Source organism: Salmo trutta, chromosome 26 (assembly GCF_901001165.1).
Source record: "Salmo trutta chromosome 26, fSalTru1.1, whole genome shotgun sequence".
Lineage (NCBI taxonomy): Eukaryota > Metazoa > Chordata > Actinopteri > Salmoniformes > Salmonidae > Salmo > Salmo trutta.
Window position 1 is genome coordinate 32,381,585 of NC_042982.1, and position 24,964 is coordinate 32,406,548.

The 24,964-nt window shown below is 44.7% G+C and overlaps 1 protein-coding gene across 6 annotated transcripts in view; it reads left to right on the forward strand.

Moving 5' to 3' along the window:
- The window catches only part of LOC115163664 (protocadherin Fat 3), a 325,153-nt gene that overhangs the window by 251,494 nt on the left and 48,695 nt on the right, over positions 1-24,964 (forward strand). For all 6 annotated transcript variants that reach the window (XM_029715717.1, XM_029715715.1, XM_029715718.1 and 3 more), the window contains 5 exons: positions 1,334-1,473; positions 8,415-8,690; positions 10,685-10,895; positions 12,510-15,244; positions 15,425-16,796. In XM_029715717.1, coding sequence (XP_029571577.1) covers positions 1,334-1,473; positions 8,415-8,690; positions 10,685-10,895; positions 12,510-15,244; positions 15,425-16,796 — 4,734 coding nt within the window. The remainder of the gene's footprint in view (positions 1-1,333; positions 1,474-8,414; positions 8,691-10,684; positions 10,896-12,509; positions 15,245-15,424; positions 16,797-24,964) is intronic.

Consider the following 24,964-nt stretch of genomic DNA (forward strand, 5'->3'; position numbering starts at 1 on the left):
AGTGTGGCTCTTTTTCATGTCTTCCTTCTGCACATCTTTTGAGGAAAGCTATTAGGACCACATCACTGGAGTTCTAATGATTTAAGAGACAGATGATAGAGAGCTGAAAGTGGTTATTGTAACCCAATCACAAATAGGACACACATCTATGGTTGAGTGGTGGAGCGTTATAGCCTTAGTTGGTGCTGGACTGAGGTCATGGCTTTATTAAACAGAGACGCCGGGGAGGAATCCCTTTGAGTCTGCACCTCGAGTACACTCACACACAACCACACTCACACAATCTCATTCATTCACACATCCTCATTCATATAGTATACACACAGGCATGCAGACAAGCAGACACATTCTCACATTCTCTTACCTTCATACACACGACACACACAGACACACATATACATACACACACATAACATGCATACACACACAAACACTCCGGACCCTTACATCGCACTTACAAATTACATTCCCACACTCTGAGCTGTGAGTTGGTATCCACGTGAGGCCAAAATGTCCATTTAAATCAATTAGGTAGCAGAGATGAGGCTGTGGTTTAATTACAGCCGGTCTTAGTGGTCTCATTTCAGACTCAGGCCCGTTCACGGCTGGAGCTCTGACACAGGCTCTGTTAATTCAGTCTTTCAGGGCTCTGTTAATTCAGTCTTTCAGGGTTCTGTTAATTCAGTCTTTCAGGGCTCTGTTAACTCAGTCTTTCAGGGCTCTGTTAACTCAGTCTTTCAGGGCTCTGTTAACTCAGTTTTTCAGGGCTCTGTTAACTCAGTCTTTCAGGGCTCTCTTGTTTACTGTCTCTCTGTCTCTTAATTGTTATTTGCAGGAAGAGGAGGAAATACTTCAGTCTGTCACAGTCCTGTTGGGTCTCTGTGAACCTTGTAATTACTCACAGATTGGTTGGAAGATACACACACACACACACACACTTGTATTTGTGATCCGAGTGATTGTGCATGCCCGCTCCCTGTTAGATTATGTGTGTACGCTTTTGTGTGTAATGTTGCATTTGTGTGTAATGTTGTATTTGTGTGTGTTTGTCTATTTATGTATTCCCTGGCAGAGAGCCAGGAATCGTTCAGGTCATACACTCCCCACAGTACTGTCACACCCACAATTCAGTGTGCTTCCCTGTTTTTCACTATCACAGACCCATACACCTTATTAAAAAGTAGGTTGGTGTGTGTGAGGTAGAGAGAGAAGAAGTGTGTGTGAGTGATTGAGTGAGAACGTTTGTGAAAGAGAAAAGAGAGCGAGAGATGAATAAACCAGTTCCCCCTCTGTCTCGAACCTTTTCTGCTCTCTATCTCCCCCTCCTGGCCAGGCGGTAACACTGACAGCCTGTTTGACATAGAAAAGGGTGTGGGCACCATCATCATCGCTAAGCCACTGGACGCAGAGCAGCGCTCCTTCTACAACATGACTGTGGAGGTGACGGACGGGACCAACTCTGCAGCCACACAGGTAGCTGATGACACAACATGTCATATCCCTATTTATTTATTCTCAGAAAGAGACAAATCTACTACCTGTATGTGTTGATTTTGGCGTAAGTTAACGTGGCGCTGTTAGTATTGTGTTCTGTAGCTTGCTACCACCTGAACACTCATAAATGCACCCTCACACACACCCTCAAAAAGTACATGATAAATCACATGCATTCTACCAATGTTTACTTTTGTAACCACAGACACAGACCTCGCCTTCATGGACAGACGCTACACTCTCATTTTGCCCAAGTACATTAGGTTTTTAACTTTTTTCATCAGCCACACTGCGAACGGTGATAACTAGCAGTGTAATTGTCTCTCTGACCCCCGCGTCTAATTCCTCTGTTTGTACAGAGGACAAAAGCCTCCCCTGTCCTGTTCTGCCATGTCCTGTCTTCTTCTGTTCCTTCGCACTGTTCAGGCTGTGATTGAACGTTCCAAACAAGATTGTTAGTGTGTAAACTGAGCTAGTGTGAAGATTCTTTATCAGTCTCTGTTTGAGTTAGGAGTGCCATGTTCTATAGTGGGTTGGACATTATACAGTATCATGATAGAGAAGGAGCCCATTTTAAATTGATAAGAAATATACTGATATATCTTATTACCCTTTCCTCTGTTACAGGTCCTGTCATCTACAATGTGTTCATTGTGTGTTAAATGCAGAAGTTGACTGTGGCAGAACAGGACACACACAGTAGAATGGATTAGCATTTTTATAGAGCGGAAGGGATTGCGCTGACATACGGAATGTGCTTGCAAGACACCTTATAATTTCCCTGTGACAGTCCGTACAACGCCTATGTCATTCTACCTGCTCCCTCCATTGTCATTTTCAGGGCCAGTGCTTTTCAATACCCAGACATTAGGCCTGCCAAACAGACACATTAATACATATCATTTTTACTCATAGGTCTGTCATGTTCCTATGGTGCATGGCATTGTTTCTGTAAAGCGTTCTGCGACTAGGTGACAGGGAAACTGGTTCCCTGGTGAAAAGGAGAGTGTGCTGATACTGATTAATATGAACACATTCACACATACATGTACTGTAGGTTTGGTTGACTTTTTCAGTTTCTCACATTATTTCCCGCCTCCCCCTCCCTCCTTTCATCCCTCTCTTCCTCTCCCGCTGTTCGTTCAGAATGATAGCTGGAGGGAAATGCAGCTGAGCTTTACTGCTGTGTGCCCTGAAAGGGAGAGCCAACCCACTGGGCACAGAAGTCAATTCAACATCTTTTCCACGTTGGTTCAACGTCATTTCATTGAAATGACAACGTTGATTCAACCAGCGTGTGCCCAGTGAGAATCCTCATTAAGTACAGAGGTCTAATTGCTAGCTAGGGCACAGGAAGCCATAAACATCCTCTTTCACCTACTCTACTCTCTATTCATTCTGAGTAACTCCTTCTGTCTCAGTTGGCCCATTAGGCCAATGTTGCACCCTGCGTGAAGGTACCTGTTCACAATGTCCAAACCCCCGTGCTATTCATTCCAACACACACACACACATCATTGTTAAACAATTCTCCTTCCCTGCCTACCAACACACACACACACATACAGTCCCTACACACCCATGCAAGATAATCTTGTGTAGCTCAGTTGGTAGAGCATGGTGCTTGCAGTGCCAGCATTGTGGGTTTGATTCCCATGGGGGACCAGTATGAAAAAGGTATTAAAATGTATTCACTCACTACTTCAAATCAAATTTTATTGGTCACGTACACATATTTAGCAGATGATTTTTATTGGTCACGTACACATATTTAGCAGATGATTTTTATTGGTCACGTACACATATTTAGCAGATGATTTTTATTGGTCACGTACACATATTTAGCAGATGATTTTTATTGGTCACGTACACATATTTAGCAGATGTTATTGGTCACGTACACATATTTAGCAGATGTTATTGGTCACGTACACATATTTAGCAGATGTTATTGGTCACGTACACATATTTAGCAGATGTTATTGGTCACGTACACATATTTAGCAGATGTTATTGGTCACGTACACATATTTAGCAGATGTTATTGCGAGTGTAGCGAAATGCTCGCTCTGGATAAGAGCGTCTGCTAAATGACAAAAAAAATCGAAATGCAAGATGTGCTGACTAAATCACTATGGGTGTACACACGTATCCTCCTGGCCCACACACACCTGTAAGACGTGCTGACAGTAGAGCCAGTCATGAGAGGCTGAGTTCCCTTCTTCAACATCACAGATGGAACGTCAGCGTGATGCCCAATGGGGGAAATCTCCACTGTTCACCGGCAGGAAGACAGCTGCTGCTTCTGTCTTATATTTAGCCTTCTCTGCCGTCGGCCTCTCAATACGCCTTACGCCCTTCTTACGCAACACGACAGCCTTTGTCACCGGCGGTGGGAATATGCTGTTCTTGATTCACAAGGTTTCCATGAGTCATCAACCGTCAACACAGTACATGACACGCAACGCAACAAGCACGTCAGCAAACATGGCGTATATAAATACATTCTTGTGAATTTGCTATTCATTGTAAATGTTTATAGGCTTATGTAGCCAAATTGCATCTATGATCGTATGCTATCCATTCATGGTTTTTATATGTTCTATTTATATCTATAAATTAACCAATATATCAAGCCACACCCAGCCATGATTACAGACACCTGTGTGTCCTTTGAAATGATATAAACTAATGATCTGCAGTGTTTGTCATTATACCCTGATGAAGACAGCTTGTCTGTCGAAACGTTGGTTATTTAAAAAATAAGGCACGAGGGGTTGTGGTATATGGCCAATTAGGGTTGCACATTTTGGGGAAAATTCAGAGGTGGAAACTTTTCATGGGAATTAACAGGAATATATGGGAATTAATGGGAAAATATGGGAATTAACAGAAATATATGCAAGTTAATATTAATACCATTAAATGTAGATGTTTTCTGCATTGGATATATTTACCATATCATATGTAGACAGAAACATTAACCTTTTACCTTATCATAAGTAGACATAATTGCAAATGATTAAATCCTTCCAATAGAAATAAAAATTAAAAATAGTTTTGAATTGAACTTTAATTAAATGAGTTGACTCTTCACATGGGATGATTTCACTGAACAACAAAAGAAAGGGAATATTGACTGATCCCCAATGATCCATCGCATCTCCCAAAAACGTTTTCAACATACATCTGTAAAATGATAGTCTAGAAACTAAAGCTTTGGTTGTCTTCCTCTCAGGCTTCTATGTCTTCTCCCTGGACCTCCTCAATGTCCACCTCAATATCCACCTTTACTGTCACTTTCCAACCTTGTTGAGGATGGCTCGTTGTCAGGCTCAAAAGCCTCAAATTTGCCCAGATGGCCACCAATTTTTCAACCCTTGTATTGGTCAGCCTGTTGCGTGCTTTGGTGTGTGTGTTCCCAAACAAGGACCAGTTGCACTCTGAGGCGGCTGATGTTGGTGGGATTTGGAGGATGATGGAGGCAACAGGGGAAAGTATACTTCACCAGACTGCCAGGATACTTGCCCTCATCCAGGCCAAGGTGGCGAGACATGGTAGTGATGACACCATAGGTCTTGTTGATCTCTGCACCAGACAGAATGCTCTTGCCAGCATACTTGGAGTCCAACATGTATGCTGCGGCGTGTATGGGCTTCAGACAGAAATCTTCACGCTTTTTGATGTATTTCAGAACTGCAGTTTCCTCTGCTTGGAGCAACAGTGAAGTGGGCAGGGCAGTACAGATTTCTTCTCTTACATCTGCAAGTAGAGTCTGAACATCAGACAGGATGGCATTGTCTCCCTCAGTCCATGAAATGGCTACTGCTATAGGTTTCAGGCTGCTTACCACTCTCTCCCAAAATACATAATCCAGGAGGATTCTCTTGATGGGGCTGTCTGTATCAGCAGACTGTGATATGGCCATTTCTTGGAGAGACTCCTTCCCCTCCAGAAGACTGTCAAACATGATGACAACACCACCCCAATGGGTGTTGCTGGGCAGCTTCAATGTGGTGCTCTTATTCTTCTCACTTTGCTTGGTGAGATAGATTACTGCTATAACTTGATGACCCTTCACATATCTAACCAGTTCCTTGGCTCTCTTGTAGAGTGTTTCCATTGTTTTCAGTGCAATGATGTCCTTGAGGAGCAGATTTGATGCATGAGCAGCACAGCCAATGGGTGTGATTTGAAGGTAGGACTTCTGATTCAAGGAAGACCATGAGCTGTTGCTATCGATAAGGTGTCTGATTCATCATTTTCACCTCGGATAGAAGTAGAGGGACTTTTGTCAGAGGTTGCTTGTTGTGAGCGCTGAGGGAACTTTATGCACTTGGCCAGATGATTCTGCATCTTTGTTGCATTCTTCACATATGATTTGAAATTGTACGCAGCTTTTCCTTCTACATTAGCTGCAGTGAAATGTCTCCACACATCAGATAGTGCCCGTGGCATTTTCCTGATAAGATTAGATAGCATCTCAATAGTGTGCAAGATCTTGAGAATCAGCTGCACATGTGATGGAAAAATGCACTGTGCATGCAGAGGGTTGCAATTCCATTGAGTTTGTGGATAGTTTAACCAAAATATGCCACAAGACCTAGAATTGCATTTTGTGTATACCACAAAAAAGGTTCACTGTTATAAGCTAACGTTTTTGATGAATTTAAGCAAAATTCCCAGGCTTAACTTCCCACGGCTAAGGGCTGTTCTTAGGCACGGTATATCGGCCATATACCACAAACCCCTGAGGTGCCTGATTGCTTTTATAAACTGGTTACCAATGTAATTAGAGAAGTAAAAATAAATGTTTTGTCATACCCGTGGCATACGGTCTGATATACCACGGCTGCCAGCCAATCAGCATTCAGGGCTAAAACCACCAAGATTATATTAGGTTATTAAATCATTGCATCTGAGCTCCTAGAGTGTTCGGCTCTCCTTTTCTTTTTCAAGTATATAAATACATGAACTGCAAAAACGTGTTATTAAATAATAGTTGTGACAGACTCGCGAATATGTACTGTATGACACGGAACTGAATATAGTATCTGACTGAATGCGCAATACCAGTCAAAAGTTTGGACACACCTACTCATTCAAGGGTTTTTCTTTATTTTTACTACATTGTATAATAATAGTGAAGACATCAAAACTATGAAATAACACACATGGAATCATGTAGTAACCCAAAATGTTTTAAACAAATTTAAATATATTGTATATTTGAGATTCTTCAAAGTAGCCACCCTTTTCCTTGATGACAGCTTTGCACACTCTTGGCATTCTCTCAACCAGCTTCACCTGGAATACTTTTCCAACAGTCTTGAAAGACTTTTCCTTCACTCTGCGGTCCAACTCATCCCAAACCATCTCAATTAGGTTGAGGCCGGGTGATTGTGGAGGCCAGGTCATCTGATGCAACACTCCATCACTTTCCTTGGTCAAATAGTCCTTACACAGCCTGGAGGTGTGTTGGGTCATTGTCCTGTTGAAAACCAAATGATAGTCCCATTAAGCGCAAACCACATGGGATGGCGTAGCACTGCAGAATGCTGTGGTAGCCATGCTGGTTAAGGAGTGCCTTGAATTCTAAATAAATCACTGACAGTGTCACCAGCAAAGCACCCCCACACCTCCTCCATGCTTCACGGTGTGAACCACACAAGTAGAGATCATCCATTCACCTACTCTGCGTCTCACAAAGACACGATGGTTGGAACCAGAAATCTCAAATTTGTACGCATCAGACCAAATGAACGATTTCCACCGGTCTAATGTCCATTGCTCATGTTTCTTGGCCCAAGCAAGTCTCTTCTTATTATTGGTATCCTTTGGTAGTGGTTTCTTTGCAGCAATTTCACCATGAAAGCCTGATTCATGCAGTCTCCTCTGAACAGGTGATGTTGAGATGTGTCTGTTACTAGAACTGTGTGAAGCAGAGAAGGGGCGGCAGGTATCCTAGTGGTTAGAGTGTTGGACCAGTAACCGAAAGGTTGCTAGATCGAATCCCCAAGCTGAAGAGGTAAACAATCTGTCATTCTGACCCTGAAAAAGGCAGTTATCAAACTGTTCCTAGGCTGTCATTGTAAATAAGAATTTGTTCCCAACTGACTTGCCTAGTTAAATATATATATATATATATTTTATCATTAGTTTGGCCTGCAATTTCTGAGACTGGTAACTCTAATGAACTTATCCTCTACAGCAGAGGTAACTATGGGTCTTCCTTTCCTGTGGCGGTCCTCATGAGAGCCAGTTTCATCATAGTGCTTGATGGTTTTTGCGACTGCACTTGAAGAAACGTTTAAAGTTCTTGACATTTTCCGGATTGACTGACCTTCATGTCTTAAAGTAATGATAGACTGTTGTTTCTCTTTGCTTATTTGAGCTGTTCTTGCCATAATATGGACTTGGCCTTTTAACAAATAGGGCTGTATACCACCCCTACCTTGTCACAACACAATTGATTGGCATAAACGCATTAAGAAGGAAAGAAATTCCACAAATTAACTTTTAACAAGGCCCTCCTGTTAATTGAAATGCATTTCAGGTGACTACCTCATGAAGTTTGTTTAGAGAATGCCAAAAGTGTGAAAAGCTGTCATCGAGGCAAAGGGTGGCTTCTTTGAAGAATCTCAAACATGAAATATATTTTGATTTGTTTAACACTTTTTTGTTTGTTACATGATTCCATGTGTTATTTTATAGTTTTGTTGTCTTCACTATTGTTCTACAATGTGGACAATAGTAAATATAAAGAGTAGGTGTGTCCAACCTTATCAATGGTACTGTATATGTTATGGCCTACCCTTCACTCCCACTGAAGACTGAAGACAAAACGCTTGTGTGTTCTAATACTACGACATATTGGCCTAACCCTACCCACAACCCCCCTCTCTCCCACTCCTTTTTAGGTCCACATCACAGTGTTGGACAACAACGACAACGCACCTGTCTTCTCCCAGCCCACCTATGACATCACCATCTCTGAGGACACACCCCCGGAGACGGAGGTGGTCCAGGTGTTAGCGTCGGACCGTGACGAGCGCCACCGTCTCACCTACTCCCTCCACAGCGCCATCGACCCCTCCAGCCTGCGTCTGTTCCGTATTGACCCCAACACTGGCACGATGTATACTACAGAGAGACTGGACCACGAGGCTAGAGCACAGCACATTCTCACTGTCATGGTAAGAGACTGATACCATTACTGTTGTATCAAATATGGTTTGGTTATCTTGAATCAAATCAAATTGTATTAGTCACATGCACTGAATACAACAGGTGTAGACCTTACAGTGAAATGCTTACTTACAAGCCCCTAACCAACAATGCTGTTAAAAAAAATATGAATAAGAAATAAAAGTAACAAGTAATTAAAGAGCAGCAGTAAAATAACAATAGCGAGACTATATACAGGGGGTACCGGTACAGAGTCAATCTCGTTGTAAGGGAGGATTCCATTTGTGTTATTTGGTCACATTACCTTTTAAGATTCTGCATGAAAATCCCTCCGTTGGTCATGGATGTGTTGAAACTGTCAGAGGAGTGAAAAGAAAAGAAGGGGAAAGGAGAAGAGAGCAGAGGAGAGCAGAGGAGAGGAGAAAGGACAGTAGAGATGTAGAGTGGGTCAAGAGCATTATCTTTATTCTAGCAGGTTAATATTCTAATGTAACTCAGCTCTCCTGCCAGAGACAGACTACTTCTATGTCTGTGTTCTCATTTTACCTGAACTCATCATTAAGCAGTTACACTAATTACTGAGAGCAATGAACCAACGTCTCACCCTCGTCAGGGGAATGAGACGGTTTAAGGAACCATGACCGTGTTTGTGTGTGTGTGTGTGTCTGTGTGTGTTGGGGAGAGCGATAAAAGGAATTTGCGAAAGAGAGATGTGAGAGTGATCTGACTGGAACTGTTTTGTGTTGGTTGGGAGAGTGTTAGGTGTATTTGTGTGTGTGTGTGTGTGTGGGGGGGGGGGGTGGAGTCAGACTGTGTGTGTATTTAGTTCTGAAATGAATCATCCTCATTCACTCTGTTTTACTTCCTTTCCTCTGGTTCAGTGGGTAGTAAACATAGGAAATGAATGCTCATCCTACCACTGTAGTTGTACTGTTTTCTCAAATCTCGAAGAAATGTAATTATAGATCAAATGTAGTCATTTTGAATTTTATCATACCGCGTTGATAAGCGAGGTAGGAAAGTCTGCCTGACATTTGTTATGAGGGAAAATATTTCAGTTTTAGGCGGGCGCACTGATTTAATTTGGTGAAATCTACAGGTAGATAGTATCTTTAATATCTGCCATTCGGTGTGCCCATGACAGTGCCTGCTGTGCTGGAAACAGGTACGTTTGTACATCTGTACATGTGTAGTATAGGCTACAATAAGATCAGTAGCTCAGAATTATAACATCATCCTGCACAAAATAGATAAGAGGTCTAACAATATACAATACATTGACTACACATAACCACTACAGAGTCTAAGATAACGGTTCAGAACAGACACAACATACACAGACAGACAGAACAGACACAGACAGGCACAGACAGACACAGACACAACAGCTCTATTGTCTCCAATGGACCCAGTGATCCTCCGCCTACCACTTCCTCAGTACCATAACACCATTCAGTCTAGGGTTATTATATCACTCCTAGGCCCATTTGGGTTGTGTTAAGTGTGTTGAACTAGCCAGCGTTTCATAATCCTGCCAGCAGAGCTAGCACTAATTCTGATGCTAATGCTGGTTCTATTAATACTCACCCTGTGTGGCGCCTCGTATGAGACAAGCCTTTTCTCTGATCCCATTCACTTGTTGTGGAGAGTCTCGCATCGGGGCATAAATATACATCTCATTAGCCCTCTAATTCTCATCTGCTCTCCCGATGACAGGATTACTCCGTCCCAAAAGACCCATAATGGTTTGCAGTGACACTCCCTTTTCATTTCATGGGAAGTTAAAGCTTCAGTACATGTTTTAAAGGGAAACTCCAGTAATGTTGTCCTATTGAGTCTATGTGTTTGTTTATTCATTGCCGAAACATAGAACGTTATTTTGTAATAGGCAACTGTTTATTTTGCCTCATGCCAGTTATATAATGAGAAATGTAGTTGTGTCAGATCTAATACTGTACACCTGCGTTGGTAGACCAATGATTAGAAAACATTTCTCCCTCAGGTAAAAGACCAGGAGTTTCCATACCGGAGGAACCTGGCCCGAGTGTTGGTGGATGTGGAGGATGTTAATGACCATGTCCCAGTGTTCACCAGCGCTCTGTATGAGGGTTCGGTCTATGAGTCTGCAGCAGTGGGATCTGCTGTGCTCCAGGTGACTGCCCTGGACAAAGACAAGGGAGAGAACGCAGAACTCCTCTATACCATGGAATCAGGTGAGCAACTATAGAAATGGCATTGTAATTAAACAATAAGGCCTGAGGAGGTATGGTATATGACCAATATACCACGGCTAAGGGCTATTCTTAAGCATGAAGCAACGTGGAGTGCCTGGACACAGCACTTAGCCGTGGTATATTGGCCATATACCACAAACCCCCGAGGAGCCTTATTACTATTATAAACTGGTTACCAACGTAATTAGAGCAGTAAAAATAAATGTTGTGTCATACCCATATTATACTGTCTGAAATACCACGGCTTTCAGCCAATCAGCATTCAGGGCTCGAACCGCCCGGGTTTATAATAAGAGTTTTAGAACTATCAAAATAATAAGGTGTGTCTAACTATACATAGATATAGACCAGGGGTCTCCGACCTTTTCTAGCATGAGAGCTACTTTTAAAAAAGGAAACATTGTGCAAGCAATTTTTTCTTCTAGCTTTCAAATAGGCACATTCTTCTCTTCTCCTCCTCTACAACTCTTCCCCGGGTCCTTAGTATACCTGGTAATATAATGGTTAATAAACCACTCTAAGGGGGGCCTATAAAATGTGAGATTTTCCCAAATTCAGTTTTCTCAGTAATTTTTACAATTATTTTAGATTTATAAATGTTTTACACTCAAAAATAAAAACAATACATAGAGAAACAATAAAATGGGATGTCATATCGTGCTTCAATCCCATCAGAAGACCATTTTCTGGGGGGGTCTGGGGAAAAAAACGAAAAATAGAGATGCGCAACTAATAATTTAGTTGCGCATCTGGCACTTTAATTACCGTCGAATGTGAGGAACGTGCCGTCTAATGTGAGGAATGTGCCGTCTAATGTGAGGAATGTGCCGTCTAATGTGAGGAATGTGCCGTCTAATGTGAGGAATGTGCCGTCTAATGTGAGGAATGAGCCGTCTAATGTGAGGAATGTGCCGTCTAATGTGAGGAATGTGCCGTCTAATGTGAGGAATGTGCCGTCTAATGAGAGGAATGTGCCGTCTAATGTGAGGAATGTGCCGTCTAATGTGCCGTTCTAGCGATGTTTCTGTACTGCTGCTACACATTTCATGGCAAAGTTAGAAAATAATAGATAGAAATTATATACTTACTCATGATATGCTTCTGCCAGGTAAGCCTACTTTGCAGTTAACATTTCATTGACAATGTTTTGGGGAAAGTATGCCCATTATTTTCAACCTACAAGATGGTTATCACATCCACTGGATAAACATGGAGCAATAGACAAAGCGCACACCACACAGATAGACAGGGACAATATTGCTGTAAATGAATTGCCAGATATTGTGTTGGGTTTAACTTTTTAAGCCAATAGTTGCTAACCAGAGGTGGGATAATGTCAGTGTTGTGTTGATTAGATAGTAGCTGGGAGCTTGTGGTGTATGATACATGTGAGATTTGTTTATGACAGTTTGCGGTGGAACGCGTGAAATTGCATGTACTTTCGGAATTGTTTGGGAAGCTACTTATAGGTGGGTGGACCCCTGATATAGACAGTATATCGATAATAGATTACAATATACAAACAGTTGATAAAGATTTAGTTGCACTAGTTTTTATCACTGAATATTCGTTGTTATGTCTGTTTTCCTTTAGGCAACACAGGGAACACGTTCCGGATTGAGCCGGTTCTGGGGATCATCTCTGTGGCCCGCGAGCTTGACCTCTCCACTATCGGCCATTACATCATCACCGTCAGAGTTACCGACAATGGCTCCCCGCCACTCTCTGCCAACTCTGTGGTTCGCATCGCAATCACGCTGTCCGACAACGCCGGACCCAAGTTCCCCCAGACCGAGTACCAGGCCGAGGTCACAGAGAACGTTGCTGTGGGAACCTCTGTCACCACGGTGAGCGCCATGAGCCAATCCACGCTGACCTACGACATCCGACATGCCAACAGCGAACGCACCTTCAGGATCAACCAGTACAGCGGCGTGATCACAACTCAGAAACCCCTTGACTATGAAACCACAGCATCTTATAACCTGATCGTCCAGGCCACCAACATGGCTGGCATGGCCTCCAACGCCACCCTGCTCATACGGGTGGTGGATGAAAATGACAACCCACCTGTGTTCCAGCTGCTGCGCTACCAGGGTAGTATCAGCGAGGCGGCGCCCATCAACAGTGTGGTCCTGAACCCAGACAACACTCCTTTGGTCATCAAGGCCACTGATGCTGACCGCAACCAGAACGCTCTCCTGGTCTATCAGATTGTTGAGGACACAGCCAAGATGTTCTTTAAAGTGGATTCTGGCACCGGCTCCATCAGGACTATCGCTAACCTGGACCACGAGACGTTTGCTAGTTTTAACTTTCATGTTCATGTGAGGGACAGTGGGAGGCCTCAGCTGACAGCGGATAGCCCCACTGAGGTCACCATCCAGGTAATCGACACAAACGACTCTCCACCTGTCTTCACCCAGAACGCCTATGAAACTGTCCTGCTGCTGCCCACCTATATAGGAGTAGAGGCATTACAGGTCTCAGCCACAGACCCAGACCAAAATGTCCCCACAGAGCTCACCTACTCACTGACAGACGGAAACCTGGAGCACTTTGCCATCCAGCCCTCCAGCGGCATCATCACCGCCAAGAACAACAACTTCTCCAAGGAACGGTTCCGCTTCAACGTCAAAGTGTCTGATGGAAAGTTCTCCAGCACCGCTCTAGTCACTGTTCTCGTCCGTGAGATGCTGGACTCTGGCCTCTTCTTTGCCCACAGCCTCTACTCGTCGTCCATCCAGGAGAACAATACCAACATCACCAAAGTGGCCGTGGTCAACGCAGTGGGGAATCGCCTCAACGAGCCCCTCAAATATACCCTACTAAATCCAGGGACACGCTTCCGGATCCGACCCACCTCTGGCGTAATCCAGACCACTGGGGTTCCCTTCGACCGTGAGGAGCAGGAGTTCTATGAGCTGGTGGTGGAGGCTGGGAGGGAGCACGACCGTCTGCGTGTTGCCAGGGTGATGGTCAGGGTCCAGGTAGAGGACATTAACGACAATGCTCCTGTGTTCCTGGGACTTCCATATTACGCTGCTGTCCAAGTGGAGGCTAAACCTGGTGCGCCCATATTCCGAGTCACCGCCATGGACCATGACAAAGGCATCAACGGAGAGGTGTCTTACTACCTCAAAGACGACCACGGACACTTTGAGATCGACAGGCTGACGGGTGGCCTCCGTCTGAAGGAGGCTTTTGAGTCTGACCTGTCCAACCAGGAGTACCAGATGGTAGTTTATGCCAAGGATGGAGGGTACCCTCCCCTCTCATCCGCCGTAGAGTTCCCCATCACCGTGGTGAACAAGGCCATGCCCGTCTTTGACAAGTCCTTCTATGCAGTGACGGTGAACGAGGAAGTAGCGGTACACACGCCCATATTAGGAATCAACGCCACCAGCCCAGAGGGCCAGAACATCATCTACACCATCGTGGAGGGAGACCCCTCTCTGCAGTTTGACATCGGCTTTGACACCGGAGTCATCAGTGTCATCAACTCCCTGGATTATGAGATTGCCTCATCCTTCCGTCTGACTGTCAGAGCCACAGACTACCTGACCGGCGCCCGTGCTGAGGTGGACGTAGATGTCACAGTTAATGACGTCAATGATAACCCTCCTGTGTTTGAAAAAACGTCCTATAAGGCAGTTCTGTCTGAGACTGCCATGATCGGCACTCCAGCGCTGCAAGTGGTGGCTACCGACCAAGACTCTGAGAAGAACAACATCGTACACTATCAGATTTTCTATCCCACAGATGCCTACAACAGCACCGACCACTTCCACATCGACAGCAGCAGTGGCCTCATCCTGACCGCCCGCATGCTCGACCACGAGCTTGTCCAGCGCTATGACTTCATTGTCAGGGCAACCGATAACGGCTTCCCACCGCTGAGCAGTGAAGTGTCGGTCGTGCTTGTGGTGAACGACATGAACGACAACCCTCCGGTGTTCAACCAGCTTCTCTACGAGGCCTATGTCAGCGAGCTGGCCCCTAGGGGCCATTTTGTGACCTGCATCCAGGCTTCGGATGCTGACAGCTCAGACTTTGACAAACTGGAGTACAGCATCCTTTCAGGGAACGAAAGGATGAACTTTGTGATGGATGGTAAGACGGGTATCATCACGTTGTCTGGTCCCAGGAAGCAGAGGATGGAACAAGCCTACAGTCTGAATGTATCCGTGTCTGATGGGGTGTTCACCAGCACGGCCCAGGTGCACGTCAGGGTCCTGGGGGCCAACCTCTACAGTCCTGTGTTTGAACTGAATGCCTACGAGGCAGAGGTACGGGAAAATGCAGCTATAGGAACCAAGGTGATCCAGGTAAGAGCCATTCATTTTTAAGTATCCAGCATATGAACATTCATTGAAATAATGATATGTGTTTTATTGAATGAAGCTTTGATGTACATGATACTGTATTTGTAATAGTATTTGTAATATGTTTTGTTTGACATGTACAATACCCCATCTAAAAGAAAGTAACTTAACTATTATTTTCAGGTGAGGGCAACCGATGCTGACCCAGGAGTGTTTGGCCAGATTACCTACTCATTCATCAATGACGTGGGCAAGGACCAGTTCAGTGTGGACGCCAATGGTCAGATCACCACCCTGGAGAAGCTGGACAGAGAGGACCCAGCCAACAAGAACATTTTCCTCAAGGTGGCAGCCCAGGACGGGGGTGGAAGGGCCTCCTACTGCACAGTCCGGGTCTCCCTGGTGGATGACAACGACAACGTCCCTCGCTTTCGAGCTGTGGAGTACCGTGCTTCTGTCAAATCTGATGTTGGCAAGGGCTTCCTGGTGACCCAGATCCAGGCATATGATCCTGATGATGGTGCCAACTCTAAGGTGACATACTCGCTCTACAGCGAGGCACACGTACCCGTGGTGGATATGTTAGAGATCGACCCTGACAACGGCTGGATGGTCACCAAGGGGAGTTTCAGCCACCTGCGCAACTCAGTCCTGTCTTTCTTTGTCAAAGCAGTAGATGGAGGCATCCCTGTCAAGCACTCTTTAGTATCAGTCTACATCCACGTCTTGGCACCTGACGCCCTCATCCCCTCCTTCACCCAACCCCAGTTCTCCTTTACCGTCCCAGAGGACACCCCTATAGGAGCTGCCCTAGGGTCCGTCCGCCTCATCACCCCACCAGGCTACGCCTCGCTGCCAGTCACATTTGCTCTAGTCAACGGAGAGACTGGGGAGAACAACCTGGAGGGAGTCCTGGTGGTGGACAGGGACACTGGGGTCATCAAGCTGGACAAGCCCCTTGACCATGAGGTCATCACCTCCTTTCACTTCAAGGTCACCGCCACCGTCCAGCAGGCAAAGCTGGACTCTGTGACCAGCGTTGACGTAGAAGTCAAAGTCTTGGATCTGAACGACAACAAGCCAGCATTTGAATCCAACTCTTACGAGGCGACAGTGATGGAAGGGATGCCTATCGGCACCATGATCATCCAGGTTCAGGCTCTGGATCCAGACTCTGGAGCTAACGGACAGGTTACCTACAGCCTAGGCACATTGGCTCAATCTGAAGGGGAGCCGGACCAATACACAGAGACCTTCACCATTGACAGCAACACGGGCTGGATCTCTACTCTCAAGGAGTTGGACCACGAGATGTGCCCATCCTACACCTTCCTGGTTGTGGCCTCAGACCTGGGGGAGGCCCTGACCCTCGCCTCCACCTCCACGGTGACCTTGGCCGTGTCGGACATCAACGACAACCCGCCCAGCTTCCTGGATGAGAGGTACCTGGGCTCGGTGCGCGAGAGCGACCCCCCTGGCGAGGTGGTGGCGGTGCTCAACACTAGAGACGATGATAGCTCTGCAGTGAACCGCCAAGTCAGCTATCACATCACAGGTGAGTCAGAGAATGGGAGTGTTTGTGCTATTAATGTGTTTAGCTGTCTGTGCCCTTTATGTATCTTTATATGTCTCACTGTCTGTCTTTCAACTTGTCTTCTGTCCCCCTGTCTCACTCACTGACTGTCTGTCTGCTTCTCTACCTTCATATTGGCTATATCTATCGGTCTGTCTGTCTCCGTCTCCCTGTCTCACTTCACTGCCTGCCTCTCTCTCTCTCTCACTTCACTTCACTTCACTGCCTGCCTGTCTGTCTGTCTGTCTGTCTGTCTGTCTGTCTGTCTGTCTGTCTGTCTGTCTGTCTGTCTGTCTGTCTGTCTGTCTGTCTGTCTGTCTGTCAGTCTCGTCTCGTCTCGTCTCTGTCTCACTTCACTGCCTGCCTCTCTATCTCTCTCTCACTTCACTGCCTGCCTCTCTATCTCTCTCTCACTTCACTGCCTGCCTCTCTATCTCTCTCTCACTTCACTGCCTGCCTCTCTATCTCTCTCTCACTTCACTGCCTGCCTCTCTATCTCTCTCTCACTTCACTGCCTGCCTCTCTATCTCTCTCTCACTTCACTGCCTGCCTCTCTGTCTGTCTGTCTGTCTGTCTGTCTGTCTGTCTGTCTGTCTGTCTGTCTGTCTGTCTGTCTGTCTGTCTGTCTGTCTGTCTGTCTGTCTGTCTGTCTGTCTGTCTTTCTGTCTGTCTGTACCACTGTCTGTCTCCTTGTTTACTTCAGATAAACTCTTCATTTGTATTCTGCCTGGCTCATCTCCAAACCATCACAACAACGCTCGTGAATAAACAAGAGAGAAACTCATAACACTAAATTAAGGATGAGGCATGATTTATAATTCATACATTTCTTATTTGTATCTTATATATATGCGTATATGCGCTTACCAGCAGTGGGGGCTTGATTAATAAACAAGCGTTGTCGCTGTAATAATGATTTCAATACTGTTGAGACTAGCGCTCACTGCCAGATAAGCAATTTTTCACCACAAAATATGACATGCCTGCACAACAACCTTGACATTTACCACAAAATTACAGCCTCGCCGAAGGCCGCTGAGGTAGTAAATACAGTCAGAGTAAACCGTTTAAAGACACGAGTACCTGCAGTGCATCTGATGAAATTTGTTGCTATAGCATTAAGTCCTGTTTTTATCTCTCCATGACTTTAATGGATGGATGTTTCTTTTAAAGTGTTTGTGGCGGGAGACTGGAGAGGGTTAATTACATTGTGGTTGACCCAGGGACATCAATAGGAGTTGATTTTCATAAATGTTTTTGCCTTTTAGTGAGTATTTGATTTGGTGAAGTACCTGGCAGTTGAAAGAGTGGTAAAGTCTAGTTTGAGAACTAGACAGAGATATCAAAGGTTAGAGAGAAGGACAAAAGAGGACTAAATCTGTTGAAAGAGGGTAATAGTTGTCTAATTTGTTCTCTGCTAATTGACAAGTGACAAAATAATAATTAAGTAGGAACGCCCAATGAGACGGAGCGGTGGATTGCCATGCCAACTGGGAAGCTAAGGAACCCCTCTGCTGAATGGCATTCTAATGAACATCGTCAGTAGAGAGAGAGGGAGCGAGGGAGGGAGAATGAAAGACAGGAGAGATGTGACCTTACCTACATCAAAGAGAGAAAGGCAGATAGATTGAGAAGGAGAAAAACGTATGCTACACACTGCATAAAGAAAGAGGGAGGATGAGAGAGAGAGAGAGAGAGAATGATTTGACGTTACACACTGCTGTGAGAGGGAGAGAATGAACGACAGCTAGATGTGACCTTACACAGCAGAGAGACGGATTTTACACACTTTTACAACGAGACACTTTGAATCGATCTTTGACACAGCAGGAAATAGTTAGAAAGCCAGGGATATATGGTTTTATACTCCCACAAAGGGAAGGCCTGTATTGAAGAACACCACAAGGTGAAAAACAACATCATTTGATTTAGCTGAGCCAGATATTTTACAGACCTCTTCATTACTGCTGTATTATTATCTAACGTTGTTTGGTGTTGTCTTGGCGACCTGATGGTGTTCTATCTGCCAAACCTTCATTCTTCCTTAGATAGCAGTAGTTTATTATAACTCGGGGAGGGTTTTAAAACTTTGACAGAAGCCAGGGGATAGGATATGATACATCCACAGGCGTTGACTCCCAGTCGCTCTCAAAGCCTTGTCTAGACGTCTGCCTCTTCGTTCCTGCACACCATCCTTGATGAGGTAGCATGAAAGTTTCATCAAATGGAAACAAACTGGGAAAAGGAAATGTAATGATTGAGTGTTAGTGTGTAATGGGGGTGCAGTGTGGTTGGGCAGGTTTAGAAGAAGTGTGTCTGATTCATTTACAATGATGGAAATCTTTTTATATCCACTCGTGTGCATCCATCGTCCCCACCCGAGTCGCATCCATAGATCAAGATCATGCATTTAGCCACCGGCTGATTTGAATTACATAGAGTTTAGTGATGTTGAGATGTGTGTTTAGAGCTATCATCAGACCATATTGAGGGGAGCGGATAGGAAAAACCAATTAGGATGTTGTTATAATAGGAGGGGAGAGGAAAAACCAATTAGGATGTTGTTATAATAGGAGAGGAGAGGAAAAACCAATTAGGATGTTGTTATAATAGGAGGGGAGAGGAGAGGAAAAACCAATTAGGATGTTGTTATAATAGGAGGGGAGAGGAAAAACCAATTAGGATGTTGTTATAATAGGAGGGGAGGGGAAAAACCAATTAGGATGTTGTTATAATAGGAGGGGAGAGGAGAGGAAAAACCAATTAGGATGTTGTTATAATAGGAGAGGAGAGGAAAAACCAATTAGGATGTTGTTATAATAGGAGGGGAGGGGAAAAACCAATTAGGATGTTGTTATAATAGGAGGGGAGGGGAGAGGAAAAACCAATTAGGATGTTGTTATAATAGGAGGGGAGAGGAGAGGAAAAACCAATTAGGATGTTGTTATAATAGGAGAGGAGAGGAAAAACCAATTAGGATGTTGTTATAATAGGAGGGGAGGGGAACAACCAATTAGGATGTTGTTATAATAGGAGGGGAGGGGAGAGGAAAAACCAATTAGGATGTTGTTATAATAGGAGGGGAGAGGAAAAACCAATTAGGATGTTGTTATAATAGGAGGGGAGGGGAAAAACCAATTAGGATGTTGTTATAATAGGAGGGGAGGGGAAAAACCAATTAGGATGTTGTTATAATAGGAGAGGAGAGGAAAAACCAATTAGGATGTTGTTATAATAGGAGAGGAGAGGAAAAACCAATTAGGATGTTGTTATAATAGGAGGGGAGGGGAAAAACCAATTAGGATGTTGTTATAATAGGAGAGGAGAGGAAAAAACAATTAGGATGTTGTTATAATAGGAGGGGAGAGGAAAAACCAATTAGGATGTTGTTATAATAGGAGAGGAGAGGAGAGGAAAAACCAATTAGGATGTTGTTATAATAGGAGGGGAGGGGAGAGGAAAAACCAATTAGGATGTTGTTGTAATAGGAGGGGAGAGGAGAGGAAAAACCATTTAGGATGTTGTTATAATAGGAGAGGAGAGGAAAAACCAATTAGGATGTTGTTATAATAGGAGAGGAGAGGAGAGGAAAAACCAATTAGGATGTTGTTATAATAGGAGGGGAGGGGAGAGGAAAAACCAATTAGGATGTTGTTATAATAGGAGAGGAGAGGAAAAACCAATTAGGATGTTGTTGTAATAGGAGGGGAGAGGAGAGGAAAAACCAATTAGGATGTTGTTATAATAGGAGAGGAGAGGAAAAACCAATTAGGATGTTGTTATAATAGGAGGGGAGAGGAAAAACCAATTAGGATGTTGTTATAATAGGAGGGGAGGGGAAAAACCAATTAGGATGTTGTTATAATAGGAGGGGAGAGGAAAAACCAATTAGGATGTTGTTATAATAGGAGGGGAGAGGAAAAACCAATTAGGATGTTGTTATAATAGGAGGGGAGAGGAAAAACCAATTAGGATGTTGTTATAATAGGAGGGGAGGGGAGAGGAAAAACCAATTAGGATGTTGTTATAATAGGAGGGGAGGGGAGAGGAAAAACCAATTAGGATGTTGTTATAATAGGAGGGGAGAGGAAAAACCAATTAGGATGTTGTTATAATAGGAGGGGAGAGGAAAAACCAATTAGGATGTTGTTATGATAGGAAACAATGCTTGTCATGCTGCTCCCTTTGTTTTATACTTCAGACAGAGAGAATGTCTGTCTCTGTGTTGTGATATGTTGTCAGGGGGTAGTGGTCAGTGAGTTAGGGGGGCTTAGACGTCAGGTCCCTCGTCTACACTATGTGGACACATTCTTAATCGAATGCACTTATTATATGTCACTCTGGTTAAAATCATCTACTGGAAAGCACTTCAGCCAGAGGACTTCTAGCACTTCTCTTCTCTGTCATTATGTTGTTTCCTCCTTCTTTTTTTCATTTCCTACTTCCTCTCAACATGTGTGTGTGCCTGTCTGCCTTTCTGCCTGCCTGCCTGCCTGCCTGTCTGTCTGCATGTCTGCATTTCTGCCTGCATGCCTGCCTCTTCTGCCTGCCTGTCTTCCTTTCTGCCTGCTTTCCTTTTCTGCCTGCCTGCCCTCCTTTCTGCCTGCCTCTTCTGCCTGCCTGTCTGCCTGCCTGTCTGTCTGCCTTTCTGTCTGGCTTTCTGTCTGCCTGTCTGTGTGCCTGTCTGTCTGCCTGCCTGTCTGCCTCTTCTGCCTATCTGCGTTTCTGCCTTCCTGTCTACCTTTCTGCCTGCCTATCTGAATGCCTGCCTGCCTGTCTGCCTTTCTGCCTGCCTGCCTGTCTGTCTGCTTTCCTATCTGACTGTCTGCCTTTCTGCCTGCCTGCCTTTCTGCCTGCCTAGCTGCCTGTCTGCCTAGCTGCCTGTCTGCCTGCAAGCCTACTTGGGTGGCACAGCGGTCTAAGGCACTGCATCTCAGTGCTAGAGGTGACACTACAGACCCTGGTTTGATCCCGGGCTGTATCACAACCGGCCCGTGATCGGGAGTCCCATAGGGCGGTGCACAACTGGCCCAGCGTCGTCCAGGTTAGGGAAGGGTTTGGCCGGTGGAAGGCCGTCTTTGTAAATAAGGATTTGTTCTTAACTGACTTGCCTAGTTAAATAAAGGTTCAATTAAAAATATGAGTGTGTCTAGCCTATATAAGCATACCCTTTCCAGTCCCTGTCAGTCAGTCATTAATGAGTGCGGTGAGGACAGGAAGAGGCTGATGAAGTGGTGAGGACAGAAGGAGGTTGATGAAGTGGTGAGGACAGAAGGAGGTTGATGAAGTGGTGAGGACAGGAAGAGGCTGATGAAGTGGTGAGGACAGAAGGAGGCTGATGAAGTGGTGAGGACAGAAGGATGCTGATGAAGTGGTGAGGACAGAAGGATGCTGATGAAGTGGTGAGGACAGAAGGAGGTTGATGAAGTGGTGAGGACAGAAGGATGCTGATGAAGTGGTGAGGACAGAAGGATGCTGATGAAGTGGTGAGGACAGAAGGATGCTGATGAAGTGGTGAGGACAGAAGGAGGTTGATGAAGTGGTGAGGACAGGAAGAGGCTGATGAAGTGGTGAGGACAGAAGGAGGCTGATGAAGTGGTGAGGACAGAAGGAGGCTGATGAAGTGGTGAGGACAGAAGGAGGTTGATGAAGTGGTGAGGACAGAAGGATGCTGATGAAGTGGTGAGGACAGAAGGAGGTTGATGAAGTGGTGAGGACAGAAGGATGCTGATGAAGTGGTGAGGACAGAAGGAGGCTGATGAAGTGGTGAGGACAGAAGGATGCTGATGAAGTGGTGAGGACAGAAGGAGGTTGATGAAGTGGTGAGGACAGAAGGATGCTGATGAAGTGGTGAGGACAGAAGGATGCTGATGAAGTGGTGAGGACAGAAGGAGGTTGATGAAGTGGTGAGGACAGAAGGAGGTTGATGAAGTGGTGAGGACAGAAGGATGCTGATGAAGTGGTGAGGACAGAAGGATGCTGATGAAGTGGTGAGGACAGAAGGAGGTTGATGAAGTGGTGAGGACAGAAGGAGGCTGATGAAGTGGTGAGGACAGAAGGATGCTGATGAAGTGGTGAGGACAGAAGGAGGTTGATGAAGTGGTGAGGACAGAAGGATGCTGATGAAGTGGTGAGGACAGAAGGAGGTTGATGAAGTGGTGAGGACAGAAGGATGCTGATGAAGTGGTGAGGACAGAAGGAGGTTGATGAAGTGGTGAGGACAGAAGGATGCTGATGAAGTGGTGAGGACAGAAGGAGGTTGATGAAGTGGTGAGGACAGAAGGATGCTGATGAAGTGGTGAGGACAGAATGAAGTTGATGAAGTGGTGAGGACAGAAGGATGCTGATGAAGTGGTGAGGACAGAATGAAGTTGATGAAGTGGTGAGGACAGAAGGATGCTGATGAAGTGGTGAGGACAGAAGGAGGTTGATGAAGTGGTGAGGACAGAATGAAGTTGATGAAGTGGTGAGGACAGAAGGAGGCTGATGAAGTGGTGAGGACAGAAGGAGGTTGATGAAGTGGTGAGGACAGAATGAAGTTGATGAAGTGGTGAGGACAGAATGAAGTTGATGAAGTGGTGAGGACAGAATGAAGTTGATGAAGTGGTGGGGACAAAAGCAGGCTGATGATGTGGTGAGGACAGAATGAAGTTGATGAAGTGGTGGGGACAAAAGCAGGCTGATGATGTGGTGAGGACAGAATGAAGTTGATGAAGTGGTGAGGACAGAATGAAGTTGATGAAGTGGTGGGGACAAAAGCAGGCTGATGATGTGGTGAGGACAGAATGAAGTTGATGAAGTGGTGGGGACAAAAGCAGGCTGATGATGTGTTCGTATTGAAGTGGTGGTGAGATGACTCAGATTAGAGGCTGTGCTACTGAGGCTGACTGGAACAGCTACAGGTGTAGGATCTTAATTTGATCACTTTTTTGTTGTTGAAAAATGTAAAGTTGTAGTCTATTCAAGGTTTAAATAGGTTTCTAAAGTTTGTAATTTCTGCTTTAAAATGTCAGACTTGATTTGCCCTCATGAAAAATGTATCAAAAAAATCCATTATATATATTATTATCCACATAAAAATTCACATTTCCTGTTGATGCAGGATTATTTTCCTTCTGTAGCAAAGTGGCTCAAATTAAGATCCTTCATCTGTAGTCTATTACTGAGTCTGCATGGCTGGTCCTTACACTGAGACTGCAGCCTCCCACTCACTAGTCTAGGAGAAACTGCTCTGCTCTCTATGAAAAGAGTGTTGTGTCTAGTACAGGCAGGGTCTAGTACAGGCAGACAGCTCTAAATATCTCTACATAATAACTCAGTACAGTTCTACCACAGCACTGTAACAGTTAGTTCACTGTTTCAGCTGTAGGTTGTCTGTCTGTCTTTCTCTCTCGCCAGGTAGCCTAGTGGTTAGAGCGTTGGGCCAGTAACCGAAAGGTTGCTAGATAGAATCCCCGACCTGTCGTTCTGCAGTTAACCCACTGTTCCTAGGCTGTCATTGTAAATAAGAATTTGTTCTTAACTGACTTGCCTGGTTAAATAAAGGTTAAATAAAAAAATGAAGTAATCTCCCTTTCTCTTCTCCTTCTCCCTTTTGTTACATAAAAGTTCTCTCTCGTATTCTCTTCCGTTTCCTCGCTTTCTGTCGCTCTCTCTTTCACCATTTCTCTCTCTCCATCCTTCCTCCCCCGTGTGAGTGTAGTTACTATAGAGTTACTATAGAGTTACTATAGAGTTACTATAGAGTTACTATGGAGTTACTATAGAGTTACTATATAGTTACTATAGAGTTACTATAGAGTTACTATAGAGTTACTATAGAGTTACTATAGAGTTACTAAGGTTCTGTGTATGAGAGGCTGAGCTGAGCCTGCTCCTGTTAAATGTGGTGAATTACCACTGTCGTTATGTGTTTGACCCTCATTGATTGCTCCACTTTTAATTCCAGTACAACGTCCAAATAAAAAGCTCTATGGCAGAATGTAATAATTTACTCTGCTCAGCTCTCAGTGTCAGATGGAGCGCTGAGAGGACTTCTAGAGGTCATTAAAGAACTGGCCAATACATCTGGTGTGTGTGTGTGTGTGTGTGTGTGTGTGTGTGTGTGTGTGTGTGTTTAAGGTTGGCCCTCAGATTGCAGCCTTCTCCTC